The 16289-nt window shown below is 38.4% G+C and overlaps 1 protein-coding gene and 1 non-coding gene across 3 annotated transcripts in view; one reads left to right on the forward strand and one right to left on the reverse strand.

The window, feature by feature from the left end:
• The window catches only part of LOC122010021 (calmodulin-binding transcription activator 4-like), a 37842-nt gene extending 25633 nt beyond the window's left edge, over positions 1–12209 (forward strand). For both annotated transcript variants that reach the window (XM_042566372.1, XM_042566374.1), the window contains 4 exons: positions 1325–2004; positions 2120–2711; positions 4004–4297; positions 11841–12209. In XM_042566372.1, the coding sequence (XP_042422306.1) occupies positions 1325–2004; positions 2120–2711; positions 4004–4297; positions 11841–11864 (1590 nt within the window). In that variant the 3' untranslated portion in view covers positions 11865–12209. The remainder of the gene's footprint in view (positions 1–1324; positions 2005–2119; positions 2712–4003; positions 4298–11840) is intronic.
• A 3967-nt stretch (positions 12210–16176) lies between these two features.
• Positions 16177–16257, reverse strand: TRNAL-CAG. Its single transcript has one exon. It is a non-coding gene; the product is annotated as a tRNA-Leu (tRNA).
• Between the last annotated feature and the right edge of the window lie 32 nt (positions 16258–16289).

Genomic DNA, 16289 nt, shown 5'->3' on the forward strand with positions numbered 1-16289 from the left:
AATCCAAGATATTTAAAACTCCTTGCAGAAATTCATCTTCATTCGTCTTAATTATTCCGTCATTCTTTTCTCACTAAATCAACATTTCACATATTTAGTTTTAGTTCTAGTCAACTCAAGACCTTTAATTTTCGTTGTTTATCTCTACAAATCAAGCTTCGAATTTAATCTAATTAAGTTCTTATAATTAACACAATATCATTAAAAATAACATATACCAAGGAACTTATCTTGAATACAACTTTTGAGTATATGTAATGCTTAAATCTAAAAAAAAATAGAAACTTAGAGTTGAACTTTGATACAAATTGATACTGTAGGAAAATCATTTGTCATGCTCTAACACTGGTAGCTAGGTTATTATATCTGTGTTTTATGACATCAATATAATTTTTTAGCTATTTCTTTCTTCTCTAAACCATACCACAATAGTTATCTAGGGATTGTATTGTAAGATGTTTCTAAGTCAATAAAAATCGTAGCAGATTCTTCTTATGTCTATCTGTTGATTGTCTTTTTTTTTTTAAATAAATTGCCCCTATAATTGATCTTTAAGATATAAAACCAAACTGATTCCATAAAACTGTTTCTGAACTTGTGTTGGCCTTCTATTCTCAGTGGCTACGTATGGGATGGTTGATGATATGACACATTTAGGAGATAGACATTCCAACAATTTCTTACTATAGTGTACCTTTGACTGCTATATTGAAAAGAAGTAGAAAATTAAATGTGAGGAAATGGAAGACCTTGTATGACTCGTGAATGAGAAAATGTCTTTCTATTTTTCTTGATGCTTAAGGAATTTCTACCATTGGTGAAGACAAGCCATGTTTGGACAAGAGACCTCATCACATTTGGTTTCTCAGTACTAGAATTAATTCTAGAAGTGGACTTCACTTTTCAATCACTTCTTGAATTTCATGTACCTTGTTCTTTCTGGATTAAACAGAAGGCAGATAGCATACCAACTTTATATGTTTACATTTATGTATCAATGATTAATTGCAGAAATAATTGAATTGTTAGAGTACATATAACTAGTATATGTTAAAACTGAAACTGAGATCACCAAAACACCTTATTTCAGTGAACTTATTCATTTTTAAATTGTGAAACAAAATCCAACATTTTTACACTTCACGTTTACAACTACTGTGATAGGCATACTTTTAAAAGAATATTAAATAAAAATATATCATTCATCTTAACATCAAATTTGGCTTATTTATTTTTATCTCTAGCAAAGTTACAATCATTGATTAAAATAGAAGATAATTTGGCAAATATCAGATTCATCTTAATTTCAACTGCCACTTTACAGGTTGTCATCATAGGGGACTTTTGTTGCAGGCCTTCAGAGTACACGTGGAATGCGCTATTTGGAGATATTGAAGTTCCTTTAGAAATTGTTCGGGATGGTGTTTTCCGTTGCTTAGCACCAGCGCATGCTGCTGGAAAAGTCAAACTATGCATTACAACTGGCAACAAACAACCCTGTAGTGAAATACATGAATTTGAATTTCATGATAAGCTAAAAAACATAAGTTCCAGAAACATTGCACAAAAAACTGCAATGCGCACCTCAGAGGAACTGTTGCTTCTTTTTAAATTTGTTCAGTTACTTCTATCTGAAAATTTTAGTACAACAATTCTTCAAGAGAGTAACGTTGAACTGGAAGTCAGTCCTTTGAGGAAGCTAAAGGGATCCAATGATAGGTTGGATCCAATCATTCAAAAATTTGTAGCTGGTTCTGTAGCTTCAAAAGATATAATGGATGCAATTCTTCAAGAACTATTAAAACATAATTTGTACCACTGGTTATCATTTAGGCATGAAACTGACAAATATCAGTTCTCCAAGAGAGAGCAATGCATCATCCACATGATCGCTGGATTGGGATTTCTGTGGGCGTTACATCCAATTCTTGACTCTGGTATAGGCATAAATTACCGTGATTCTGATGGATGGACTGCACTTCATTGGGCTGCATATTTTGGAAGGTACCTGAAACAGCAGTTTTTTTCTTGAACTGATTTAGAATTCCTTGCAAGGCTAGGTTTTGAATTGTTTGAGCAGAATTCTGTATATCTAACTTTTTGAACTTAACTTATTCAGGGAACAAATGGTTGCTGCACTTCTTGCTGCTGGTGCTTCAGCACGAGCTATCACAAATCCTAGTGAACATGATCCAGAAGGTAAAACACCAGCTTCTTTGGCAGCTGCCAATGGCTACAAAGGTCTTGCTGGATATCTCTCTGAAGCTGCACTAACTACTCATCTCTTTTCACTGACAACTGAAAAAAATGAGAGGTCAGTCGAGTCTGCATCTAAAGAGATTGATTGTGGTGTTGAAAGCATATCTCAGAGAAGTGCCATTTTAGATGGTGGCACAGAAGATCAATTATCACTCAAAGATTCATTGGCAGCTGCCAGAAATGCAGTTCAAGCTGCTGCTCGTATACAAGCTGCTTTCCGTTCCTATTCTTTGAGGAAGAAGCAACAAAAAGCTGCTTTATGTCAAGATGGGGATATTCTATTCCCTCCAGAGATGCATAAAGTTTCTGTTGTGTCAAGGTTGCATAACACATTCCAAAGTTTTTATGGTCATAAGTTTGATAAAGCAGTTTTATCGATCCAAAAGAATTTTCGACGTTGGAAAATCAGAAAACAGTTTCTACTGCTACGAAAACATGTTGTGAAAATACAGGTACTTGAATTCTTGCCGTCTTGCATCTTCACATATGTTTGAATTGTTAAGTAAACAACATATTCTGGCTTTTACTGTTGCACAAATTTGATACTGTACCTGTTGAACCATTGGCATACAATGATAGTGTTGGACTTTGATTTTAATGATTTATCATTTATAATGTTGTCATGGAATTACTCTTGTGTCTTAACCATCTAGTTTGCTTCTTGATATGAAGTATTCTATTTTATTGAATCACCTGCACCAAGGTATTCATTTAATCTCAAGACTTGTGTATTGTAGTTTGTACATCATCATAGTCCCACCCCTCTATTTTCACTTTTGCCTACTTGTTCAGATTTCTTAAATTCATTTGGAACCATTATATCATTCAGTTACATTTTTTCATTTCTAGTCTTTTCATATGAAACTTCATGTGGATCACATGAGAGAAGCTTCTGCCCTATTATCATGAATGAATGTACAGAATTTGATCAGTATGTCCTACTTTACAGCCATGCATCCAATTGAACAACTATTTGTATGAACTGATTACACATGATTAGTGACCCCATAGGTCATCCGAGTTGGTATGTGGTGGGATGCTTGCCACATGAGGTCGCGGGGTCGAAACTCGGGGTAGTCGGGGCGTAAATCCCTGGTCCCTGTGCAACTCACCCCACTTGCCACATGCTCGCTCAGGATGCTATGATTTACCTCCCTTGTGATGACCTTGGGTCGGGGGCGCTGGGGGCGAGCGATTTCGCCTTTTTGCCACATGATTACACATGATTAGTATTTCCTATAGTGTTATCTGGACAGATATGTTCAATTTCACCTGTCTTTCTTCAGTGCTATTGTATGAACTACCAATGTGAGAATTTGTTTGTGTCATCTCACAAAGATGGATCGTATTTCCACATTGCTCCTCTTTTTGTACAGCGACCTCTGTGAGATTTCAGTTTAGATGCCTTGATTGAATTTTGATCTCATGGAACATTTTTTATGGAATCACCTCAAAGAGCTACAAATTTTTTGCGAGCAAAAACTGAATCTTGGAAGATGATCCAAGTTAACTGGATTCTGGATGATAGGAATGCAAGAAATATGGATAAGATCTTTTTTAGTTCCAAGAAAATTTAAATTTGTTACATTGAGGTGGGTCATTAAGTTATATCTTGGAAGCAGCTCTATGGCAAATTATTCCTGTGTTGATAAGCATCAACATATATATACTTCATAGCTCCTCTAAGTAAACAAGAAGTTGTTAGAGATGGTTTATTTAATTATGCTCTTTTGTATTATGACAGTCTCATGTAAGAGCCCATTTAGCACGGAAAATGTACAAGGAGCTCCTTTCGAGTGTCAACTTTCTGGATAAGGCCATAATGCGATGGCATAGACGAGGTGTTGGTTTGAGAGGGTTTCATGCTAAGCCAGAATCAATTGATGAGAAGGAAGAAGATGACATGATCAAGGTTTTCCGCAAACAAAAAGTGGATTTAGCAACAGATCAAGCTTTGTCAAGCGTCTTGTTGGTGGTGCAGAGTCCTAAAGCGCAGCTTCAGTATCGCCGGATGCTTGAAAGCTACCAACAAGCAAAGGTAATAAATGAGAGTTATGTGCTTTTTTAATTATAGAATGTGATTTATTTTAAAAAAATACTGCTTCTGGATGGAGTTTTGTTTGGATGTCAGCAAATAAAATCTTGCCAGCTCCAATTGGGGTTAAAATCATGTGATTGATTAAGCTTGAAGATTTTCATCACTAGAGTTGGAAAATCTTCTAGAACCTTAGATGCTTTCTCATAACATTTCAGGTTCCATGTTTTGGTTCCTGAGTTTGTTGGACACAAAGATCTTGTCCTCATTAAGCATTCCTGAATACATAGAATTCAGGACAATGTTGGTGAACTATAGGCTAATTCTGTAGTTTCTGACGCAGTTAGATTAATGTTACTGCCTATTAGAAACTTACACCTTCGAAATATAAATAAGTATATGATCTGCCTAAGACTGTCGATGAACGAACCACCGGTGAGTTGACATTGTTCACCAAGGAAAAACAGGACCAGTGGAGATTAGCCGAAGCCTGAACGGAAGACAACAAGAAAGAGAAGGTTAGAATGGCGGCCGAGGTTCCCAAGCATAGCCACTTCGATGCTCAAGTAAGTCTCTGACTAGGGAGAATGAAGAAGAATGGGGGTTTAGGGTTTCTAGAAGTCTAGATGCGTGTGCGTGTACCTATGCTCAACCTTTTATAGGATTGTAGTTGTGCTCTCATGTTCTCCACGTGTTTTGACCCGCTTACATTACCCACGTTTCCTAGAATAAATGGCTGCATTTTCTCATGTTCTCCGAGGAAACAACTATGTTGTCCGTATCTTCCACGGGCAATGGCTCCATGCCTCGCCTGCGGAGTCGGGAACAGTACAGATATGGAGATTACACGAAACCGGGGACAATCCGGAGTCAGGAACGTCATGGAGTCGGAGACAATCCGGGGTCAGGAACGGCATGGAGCTAGGGAACAACTTTATGTTGACTAGAATTAATGACGACGCAGAACCAGGAGCGACACCAAGTCGGGAACGACTCGGAGCCAACTGTGATGCTAAGTCAAGGACGACACGGAGCCGACTGTGGCACCGAGTCAAGGACGACCTGGAGTCGGGCGCTTCACGGAGTCGAGAAGCAACCCTCTATTGATTTTGACCACCACCTCAACAGGGCTATTAACTTCCTCTTAGTCACGTGACACCCTCTAATTACCTCCTGTATCACCAGTCTCCCCTTCAAATCAGCCGAAAGAGGCGGAGACTCTTGTATGGCTAAATAAGATGGCTCCTACTGTCTTGACTACCTTAGCCATGTGGCAAATCCATGCATAATTCAGATTATATTATGCATTAAATGTAGTTACGCCTATGATATTATGCATTAAATGTAGCCACATCTATTAAATGCGTCGCATGCATCATTTGCCTTGGTCCTCGAGCTGGGTGGGCGTTGGTAGTATGGCTCTAAGGTTTGCGTCCAATTATGTGATGCGACCATCTGTAGAAAATGAAGCGTCATCAAATCGCAATGATGATTGGGATTTGGTTTGATCCCTACACCCGATCTGATAGCTAAGAATCCATCATGCCATTTTCATTGCAGCGATCCAACAGTCAGGATCGAATGAGTGAGGGTATATTAGGTTGAAGAGAGATGTCATTGTTTTTATATCACAATCCTTGCTTCTGTGTCTACCGTCTTCATCTTCGAGTGTTCCGCATCCAACCTTTCAGTAAGTTGTCTTGTTCTTCGTCTTCACCCTATGCTTCAATCAACTATCGATCTTCTAGCCTCAGGTTGTAGCTTCTGTTGCTTTGTATTGTACCTCTTGATGGCTGCGGAGTCATCTTCTACTCCTTGGTATAGATCCATAGAGTCAGATTTTAATGGCGGTGAACTGAATCGAATAAGGATGACCTACATAATTCCTGTCGACCATTGCATAGTAGTCCCGAATGGTATTGACCACCCAGCTTGCCCTCCTCTTAGTTTTATGACCTTTTTCCGAAGTCACTTATTGAATGGGCTTCACTTTCCTATCCCAGTTTTTTTTTGAAGTGTCTCACTATTTCCACATTCCCTTATTCCAACTTAGTCCAAATTATTTCCAAATCTTCACCAATGTAGTCATCCTTTTTTAACTACCGGATTCCCTTATCTCATCGAGTCTTCCATTATTTCTTTTACCCAAAAAAATAAAAGACGGGTTGGGGGGGACCACATTTTTTCTTTGTGAAGCCGCTGATTCTAGTGTCCTGCCCTACTCGGTGGCAACTCAAGTTACATTCAGCCACTGCCTTAAAGAATTATCATTTGGAGTGAAGCTATTTTGCTACGTCCCAAAAGCTACAGGATATGAAATTGGATAGTAACTTGCTGCTCGAAGAAGGTTACTTCACAAATTCGGGCTAAGTTCCACCCTGATCCCTCTCAAAGCTACATTCGATAAGACCTTTTGCTTATGTAAGTTTTGATATCTAACTGAAAGTTTGTCGAGTCATGCAGCGAACACCATGTTGAAAGCTTCTGTCAATAAGGTGGTGAAGATAACAGAAGCTGAGTTGGAGGCAAGGGGTACGAAGATCATCGATTTAACTACAAATACAGTCGTGCCTAAGGAGAGGTCATCAATTCCCCTGGCCGCTCCATCGGAAGTTGTCCTTCCACCAGTGATCCTAGAGTCGGCTTCGTTGGGAGAGTCAGGGACGCCTTTAAGAATAAGTAGGAAGAAGCGTCGTTCACCAAGGACTCCAACTGGCCCACTTCGCCACGGATGATTTTGGCTCGACTCCACTCGCCAAGTCAGGAGGCTCCCAGGTTAGGGGCAGCTCATCACATCCACGCCGAGTGGCTTGACCTCGCCATAGGTGGTCCAGCCCCCCAATTTCCTTACTAAGCCAAGGGGCTTCCATGCCGGTGCCAGCTCGTCACATCCGCATCCGGGACTCGATTTCTAGGTTGGTCAGGATGATACCCCAACACAGTCCCTTCCCCTTAATGTGGGCAGAGACCCCATCTAGGCAACTGCAGAAGCACCTCAGGAACAAGAGATTCCTCGAGGGTACAGGCTTGATCTCACCTTCTTTTAGCCGACGACGTCGAGGTGGTCTAATGCCAAGGAGGCAGCTGATAACTTGTCCTTTGAGGCTTTAGCTGACGAGATTGTGCTGGATGGAACCGGGTAAGTTGGTGTCATTCGACCAATAATTTCTCAAGATTTGGCGAGATCATTGGGCTATACAGACTTGACTTGTTGAGTTGGAGGCTCGCTTGGCTAAATTAGAGGCTCAGCCAGCTCCCGTCGACTGTTTAAAGAAGGTGATAGAAAAGTCCAAGCAAGGTACGACATGGACATGGTGAAGAGGGAGCTAGAGTCCCTCGAATCCTAGGTTAAAATATTGAAATTGAGGAGGAAGAAATGCGGAAGGAAATAGAAAAGTTGAAGGTTGCTGCTGAAGCGCAAAAACATGAGCTGGAGGCCGCCAAAAGCCTAGTCGGAGGCAGCCAAGGTTGAGTCGGAGGCCGCCAACGCTAAGTCGGAGGCAACCAAGGCCGAGTCTGGATTCTAAAGGTGGAATTGGGAGCCACCAAAACTGAGGCCGAATCGATCAAGTCTATGGCTGAAGCTTGGTTGTCCGACTGGGAGGTTGCCCGAGCTAAGGTAGAGGCAGCTAAAGCTGGATCTGAGGCCTTGGAGACCTCGAAGTTGGAGTTGCAGGTGGCACTGGAGAACAAAGTAACCGAATTTTAGGAGTATCACATCGGAGAGGGTAAGAGCTGGGGCCACCATAAAGGAATTCCTGTGCTATGAGAAATTCTATGATCTACTCAACACACGCATTGTCTGTGTAGTATAGAATGGGAGGCGTAGTTAAGCAGCTACTAGAGAACGGAACACCCCCGACCATTAGTCTGGATTCTAAAGGTGGAATTGGGAGCCACCAAAACTGAGGCCGAATCGATCATGTCTGTGGCTGAAGCTTGGTTGTCCGACTGGGAGGTTGCCCGCAACTAAAGCTGGATCTGAGGCCTTGGAGACCTCGAAGTTGGAGTTGCAGGTGGCACTGGAGAACAAAGTAACTGAATTTCAGGAGTATCACATCGGAGAGGGTAAGAGCTGGGCCACCATAAAGAAGGAATTCCTGTGCTCTGAGAAATTCTATGATCTACTCAACACACGCATTGTCCGTGTAGTATAGAATGGAAGGCGCAGTTATGCAACTGCTAGAGAACGGAACACCCCCGACCATTAGCTTATTCAAGATTACCGATATCATACTCACTCTCCTTTTAGTGACAAATGGTTGTAATTCTCTCTTTGTTAATTGCCTGATTGTAATTATCGTCTTGTTGTAAAGAAAAACTTGTTAGAATTCTACTGTCCATTCCTCGACTTCTTGGTATTGTAACTTCTTGAGTAAAGATCCAATCGTCACTAACAAAGTTGAAAGAACCTCGCTCAATCCCGATTAAGGGAGGTGGTTGATATATGCTCAACTCTTGTACGCAGGGGAGGTTAATATTGAAACTTGGATCTCGATCTCGATTATGTCCGAATTAGGAGAGTTTGAGCTTGAAAACTGACGTTTACCGATGGAGATATAATATGCACTCGACCCTTATACGAAAGGGAGGTTGATATCGTTGAGCCTTGGATCTTGATCCCAACTATATCCGAGTCGAGGGAGTTTGGGCCATGAAAAGTACACCGTCAATGGAGATACGATATGTGCTCAACCCTTATATGAAGAGGAGGTTGATATTGTTGAGCCTTGGATCTCAACTCCGACTATGTCCGAATCGGGGTAGTTTGAGCTATGAAAAGGGCATTGCTGATGGAGATACGAAATGTGTTCGAACCTTGTACGAAAGGGAGGTTGATATCATCGAGCCTTGGATCTTGACCCCGACTATGTCCGAGTTGTAGGAGTTTGGGCCTTGAAAAGAACATAGTTGATGGATATACGATATGTGCTCGACACTAGTATGAAGAGGAGATTGATTTCGTTGAGTCTTGGATCTCAACCCCGACTATGTCTGAGTCGGGGGAGGTTGGGCCCTAAAAAGGACATTATCGATGCATATACGATATGTGCTCGACCCTTGTGTGAAGGGGAGGTTGATATCGTCGAGCCTTAGATCTCGACCCCGACTATGTCCGAGTCGGGGGAGTTTGGACCTTGAAAATGACATTATCAATAGAGATATGATATGTACTTGACCCTTGTACGAAGAAAGGTTGATATCGTCGAGTTTTAGATCTCAACCCTAACTATGTTCGAGTCAAGGGAGTGTGGGATTTAGGAGAGAACACAAATATACTCGGAATTCTTTTTCATTGATAAAAGGGAAGATACAAAACTTCAATATTGTGTCAAAGATAAAGGACACATGAACTACTTAGGAATGATATGCCTTCCATGGTCGGTCAAGTTTCTTGTTGTTCGCATCTTTCAGGTAGTATGCCCCTGAGCTTAGCCTATGAATCACCCGAAAAGGCACTCTCGTGTATAATGGGTCTCTGATTGATGATAGGCACAATAACGATCCGCCTCGGGAGCCTCTCGACCTAACTCAAACGCAGAGGCCGAGCCAATTTCCACCATCTGCATAACCTTTTCCCCTCTCCGATTTGCAAGTTCCCGATTTCATAAAGGAAGAAGGGGAACTTTGTAGAGACCAAAGTCGAAGCTTCCTTCCTTTTTACAAACTGGACTTCCTCCACCTGAACATTTTTGATTATCCGAGCCTGCAAACCATCAAAATCGATTGGGGTTTTTACCATAGATCTAAAGAAATACTCATCTATCAGGCCTTGTGAGAAGGCAACACTGGGGTCACTAAGGGAGCATCCATGGCCACCCGATTAAATTGCTGTAAATATTCTTTCAAGGATTCTTTAGGTTTTTGCTTGAGGGCAAACATGTCATGTGGAGTTTTTTGATACCTCTAGATGGTGGCAAAGTGTTGTATGAACAAAGTCTTGAATTCTTCGAAGGTTTGGATGGAGGAAGTGGGAAGACGACTGAACCACCTTTGTGCCGATCCTGACGAAGTAAGGAAGAGTCGACATTTGATGTCTTCTGTATACTGATTTAATAGAGATGTGTTTTTAAATTTACATATGTGGTCTTTAGCCTCGGTTGTGCCATTGTATTCCCTGACCTGCAGCGTCCGGAAGTGTCACAGTAATGCGGTAATTCATCTTAAAGGATGTTCTTTGAAATTGGAGGGCCTTGAAGGGCCTTTGTTCTGCTAGGGGTGGGAACCATTCCCCTTGAAGGACCTCGAGGATTCAAGGATGATGCCCTCACGACTGATGCCCCAACTAGAGTAGGGATCGTAGCTTGGTGCGTTTTGGTTGGTCGAGTTGACTTTTGACTCGGCACTTGCGGCGCTTTAGTCGATCGAGGCACCTGCACTGTGGCAACAACTAGCTTATTGAAATCATCTGTTGCCATGGCGACGATGTTGGGTCTTCCGGTGTCATCCGACTCAACGTTTCAATTCAGGTCTTAACTAAGTGTTCCTATAGACGGTGTCAATTTGATCCTGCCTAAGACTGCCGACAAACGAACCACCGATGAGTCGGCGTTGATGTTGACTTTGTTGTCATTCACCAAGGAATAGCAGGAACTAGTGAAGGGATTAGTCGAAGTTTGAATGGAAGACAACAAGAAAGAGAGGGTTAGAATCACGGTCAGGTTCCTCAGCGCAGCCACTCTGAAGTTCAAGTAAGTCTCCAACTGGGAAGAATGAAGAAGAAGAAGAATGGTGGTTTAGGGTTTCTCAAAGTCTAGATGCGTGGGCAAGTAGCTGCGCCTGCGGGAGCAAGTTATAAGGTTGTAGTTGTGCCCTCACTTTATCCACGTGTTCCAAGATTCCTGCTTATGTTACCCACGTTTCTGAGAATAAATGACTATGTTTTCCTATGTTCTTTGAAGGAAATGATTACGTTGTCCGTATCTTCTACGGGCAACGTCTCCCTGCCTCGCCTGCGGAGTCAGGAATGGTACGTATACGGAGATTGCATGAAGCCAAGGACAATCCGGAGTCGGGAACGACATGGAGTCGGGGGCGATCCGGGATCAATAACGGCATGGAGTTGGGGAACAACTTTCTGTTGACCAAAACCAATGATGATGCGGAACTAGGAGCGATGCCGAGTTGGGAACGACACGGAGCCGATTGTGATGTCGAGTCAGGGACGACGCGGAGCTGACTGTGGCACCAAGTCCGAGACGGCCTAGAGCCGGACGCTTCACGGAGTTGGGAGCAACCCTCTGTTGATTTTGACCACCACTTACTATTGATTTTCTCTTAACCACGTGGCACCCTCTAATTATCTCCCGGATCAGTATCTTTAAAGAAAATTTTAAATTTCCTCGTGTTCTTCATGTCCTTGGTCAACCAAAAAGAAACCTCTTGCTTGGAACCTATATTTCTATCATTTTATTAATATATGCTCAGCAAACTCATATCAGATTTTCTTTTCTGAGGAACAGAGTGATGTATCCAAATAGAATACTCTGTGCCCTCTTTTAATCGAAGCCATCATTTATTTATCTCTTTCCCTCTTTCCTTGCAGGCTGAGCTGGGTAAGAGAAGGTAATAAAACAAATGAGGTTTGGAAGAATAAGGAAACATGGTTTTTCTACCGAGGAAGCTTGGACAGTTGGACTAATCATCCTCAGACACAGCATAACAGAGGTGAAGTGACATCTTTTCTTTGTGCAGATGAATTCTGGTGTTGGTAAATAAGTTTTTAGTGATCTAGATATTAAAGCTCTGATCAGCGTAAATATGCAAACCAAACAATTTGTTGCAAGTCCTGTGTATGTAGTCATTGGTCGGCCGGTCGGTCGGTGTGCCGCGTACTTTCTTCTTGTTCATATCTTGTGAATTTTGTTAACTATGGTCATTGAATTCCATATCTGTTGTCTGCTCACTTTGTGCTTCGGATTGTGCTACTTTTTGTTTAACTAATTTGCAAACTATTTGGACGAGATATTCTCGAAAACGAAGGTAAAGGTACTGAAAGGGATTGTGTTAGAGCTTAAATGGTTCTATTACAAAGTTATTACTCTTCTGCCTTACTGAAGTTAGAGCTTGCTTAGAGGAAAGTGATTAACTTACCATCTTCTCGATATGCTTTTGAATCATTTTATTTTACACACATCTACAACTCCGAAGAAAAAGCCTCATGGAATAGATATATCGAGGATCCTTCTCCGATGTTCAAATCATTGAAGTGTTTTAAAAATTTTGCACTCGAAGAGAAGTTCTGGACTCGAATGTCCTTTCGAAGATCCTTTAAACCTGGGGTAAAGTATAATATCTTACTAATGTTTTAAGTATATAGTCCTAGTTCAATGAGTCATGTTTTTTTTTTAAGCATAGAACTTGCTGGGGTATAAGTTGCATGTTAATGGTTTTGATAATTCTTAATTATTTGATCTGTATATGGTGATCACCATCCAATTAATGTAATAGAAATGATTTAATTCATATAATCTTGATACTTAATTTTAAAATTGTTATTGGGTTGGAGTTTAGGGTCTTAAGTTGTGGTATAAGATTTGGAACATAAAATATAAAAACGCTTAAAATAATGGAGGTAATTGATATGATGATTAAGAGAACAATTAAAATTTTGTGTGTATAAGAGACAAAATGGATAAGAGAAAAAATAAAGATGATAGAGAATTTAGATTTTAAGTTATGGTAAAATAAGAAATGAAGTAGGTATTGTTGTCAATAGTTCGCTAAAGAACAAAGTAGTAAGAGTAGTTAGAAAGAGAGATAAAAAATATAATTCTCAAGATAGTAGCGACGAAAGAAACTATTAATATAATTAGAATATATATACCTCAAATAGGATTAGATAAACACACCAAATTTAGATTTTGGGATGATCTAGGTGAGGTATTACAAAATATTCCATCAATTAAAATGATTTTAATAGGAGGAAATTTAAATAGGTACGTAGGAGTGAAAAATGAGAAATATGATATGTTACATGAGTGTTATGAGTTTGGAACAAAAAAATAAAGAAAGGAAAATAATATTGAATTTTGCGACATCATATGAACTTATACTAGCTAATATATATTTTTTTAAAAAAAGATAATAACACTTGGTCATGTTTAAAAGTGGGAATAATAAATCACAAATTGACTTTTTTATAATTAGGATGAATGATAAAAAGATTTGTAAAGATTGTAATATCATTTATGGAAAACATTTAACTATCCAACATAGATTAGTAGTGTTGAATATATGCCTCAAGCATAATATCAATAGAAAAAAATAGCACAACTCCTACAATTAAATGGTAGAAGTTAAAGAATGAAAAACAAAACATATTTAAGGATAGAGTAGGATTACAAGTATTAGGAGAAATATACGACGACTTGAACACGACGTGAGATAAGATGATATCGAAGTTGAAAATAGTAGTCAAGAGTGTACTTGATGAGTTAAAGGGATGAGCACTACTAAGTAAAGAATTTTGATGGTAGAATAAAAAAGTACAAGAGAAAGTGAAGGAAAAATGAATAATTTATAAAGAATTGTATACTTTTAAGAATGATAAATTTTTAAAAAAGTATATGGCAATTAAGAAAGAGACCAAGAAAGTAATGAATGAAATTAAGAATGAAACTTTTGAATACTTATATAAAAATTAGATATAAAAGAAGGGGAAAGAAATATTTACAGAATATCTAGAGAAGAGAGAGAGAGAGAGAGAGAGGAAGATAAGAGATCTTATCCAAATAAGATGTATTGAAGATAAATGCAATAGAGTACTAGTAAATGATGAAGAAATAAAAGAGTGATGAAATTGATATTTTAACTTAATTTAGATAATTTAAGTAAGTCAAATAAGTATAAAAATTTATTTTTTTTATCACAGAATTCAGACCTTAGAAGAACAAGTTTTAAATAGGATGCAAAATATAAAAGCAGTAGGACCAGATGATATTCCAATAGAGATATAGAAGTGTCTTAGGAAACAAAGTATTGAATGCCTCAAAGTTATTCAATCTGATATTGAAAACTAAAAAAATGTCTAATAAACAGAGAGTAAGAATTTTAGTTCTCTTATATGAGAATAAAAGAGACATATAAAATTATGCAAACTATAGGAGTATTAAATTAATCAGTCATACCATGAAACTTTGGGAAAGAGTAATAGAAAAAAAGACTAAGGAAGAAGATCATGGTAATCAAAAATCAATTTGAACTTATGCCTAAGAGATCGATAATAAAAATTATACATCTTCTCAGACAACTAATTGAAAAATATCGTGAACAAAAGTGAGACTTACACATGGTATTCGTCGATCTAAAAAAAATTTATGATAAAGTCCCGAGGAAAATTATATGGAGAACGCTAGAAAAAAGAGGTGTTAATATAGTGTATATTAAACTAATTAAGGATATGTATGAAAAGAATGTAATGACAAGAGTAAAGATTTTAGCAGATTAACTAAAGTGTTTTCCATAAAGATAGCTACATAAAGATCAACTCTAAATCCTATCTTTTTACACTAATCATGGTGAACTCACTGAACACATCCAAGATACAGTACCACGAAGCATGTTATTTGCAGATGATATTATTTTCGTAAATGAGATACGTGAAGGAGTAAATGCTAAATTCAAATCTTGACAGGAAATGCTAAAAGTAAAATGTTTTAGGCTTAATAAAATAAAGACAGAATATATAGAATTTAAGTGTAGCAATATTTGACATGATGAGATAATTGTTAAGATAGGAGATAACGAGTTGTCTATAACTAAAAATTTTAAGTATTTAGAATCATTTATATAAAAGGATAGAGGGATTGAAAGAGATAGAATACAAGCGGGATGATTGAAATGAAAGAGAGCATCATGTGTTCTTTGTGATCGTAAAGTACCTTTAAGACTTAAAATAAAGTCTTATCAAACGACGATTAGATCACTATATTATATAGAGCTGAATGTTGAGTTATGACACGAGCACATGAGCAAAAGATAAGAGTCGTAGAAATGAAGATATTAAAGTGGATGTATGGATCTTAAGATGGATGGATAGGATAAGAAATGAAAATATCAAAGAGAAAGTCGGAGTTGTACCTATTGAGGAAAAACTTCGAGAAACACGTTTAAGATGATATAGACATATACTTTGACGACCAATAAATGTTTCAGTTAGGGATGTATATATCAAATGAGGAATACCAAAAAAGATTTAATTAGTAACAATAAAATAAGAGAAAATTTATTTAAATATAAATAATGACACAGTAGAGGGATAAAGTCCAATGGCATAGAAAGATTTATATAGCCACTCTACCTAGTGAATTTAGACTTTGCTATTATTGCTGCATTGGGTCTAGATATTGCTAAAGATAGTAAATTCTATGACTCTTTATGTTCTTAATTCTTATTCTTGAAGGTAGTACAAGGATGGTCTCTGAAGGATCAATTTATATTATAAAAGGGTAGTCATCGTATATGAAGTTTTCGTGAATTTGAGATATGAAAAGTTGAATCGCATTAAGTGTCGTGTAAGAGATTATTTTCGCGATTTGAATTTATAATTTTCATTTTTAGAGTGCACGATAATAATTTGGATCATGACTCTCCTTTATTTTACATATTATGGAAACTTCAAAATTGAGAATGAATGAATATATATATATATATAATTTCCCCCTGTTTATTAAAGTACAAAATAAATGAAAATATAAAAATTTTCATATCCAAGAATCAGATTCGAAACCGTCAATATGGGATCCTAGAAAAGATATATGCACTCTTATCCTCCTGTAGCGTAAGAGGTTAAACCGAAATAAATGAAGTTATCAATTTTGCACGTAATTTCCCCTGTTTATTAAAGGAAAAAAGATGAAAATAAATATAAAAATTTTCATTGTCAAGAATGGGATTCGAACCCATGCCCTTTCGGACCAGTACCTGAAACTGGCGCCTTAGACCAACTCGGCCATCTTGACGTACAGCATATGGCTTTTAATTATTTATTAAA

The sequence above is a fragment of the Zingiber officinale genome, chromosome 8A, assembly GCF_018446385.1.
Source record: "Zingiber officinale cultivar Zhangliang chromosome 8A, Zo_v1.1, whole genome shotgun sequence".
In the NCBI taxonomy this organism is placed as follows: Eukaryota; Viridiplantae; Streptophyta; class Magnoliopsida; order Zingiberales; family Zingiberaceae; genus Zingiber; species Zingiber officinale.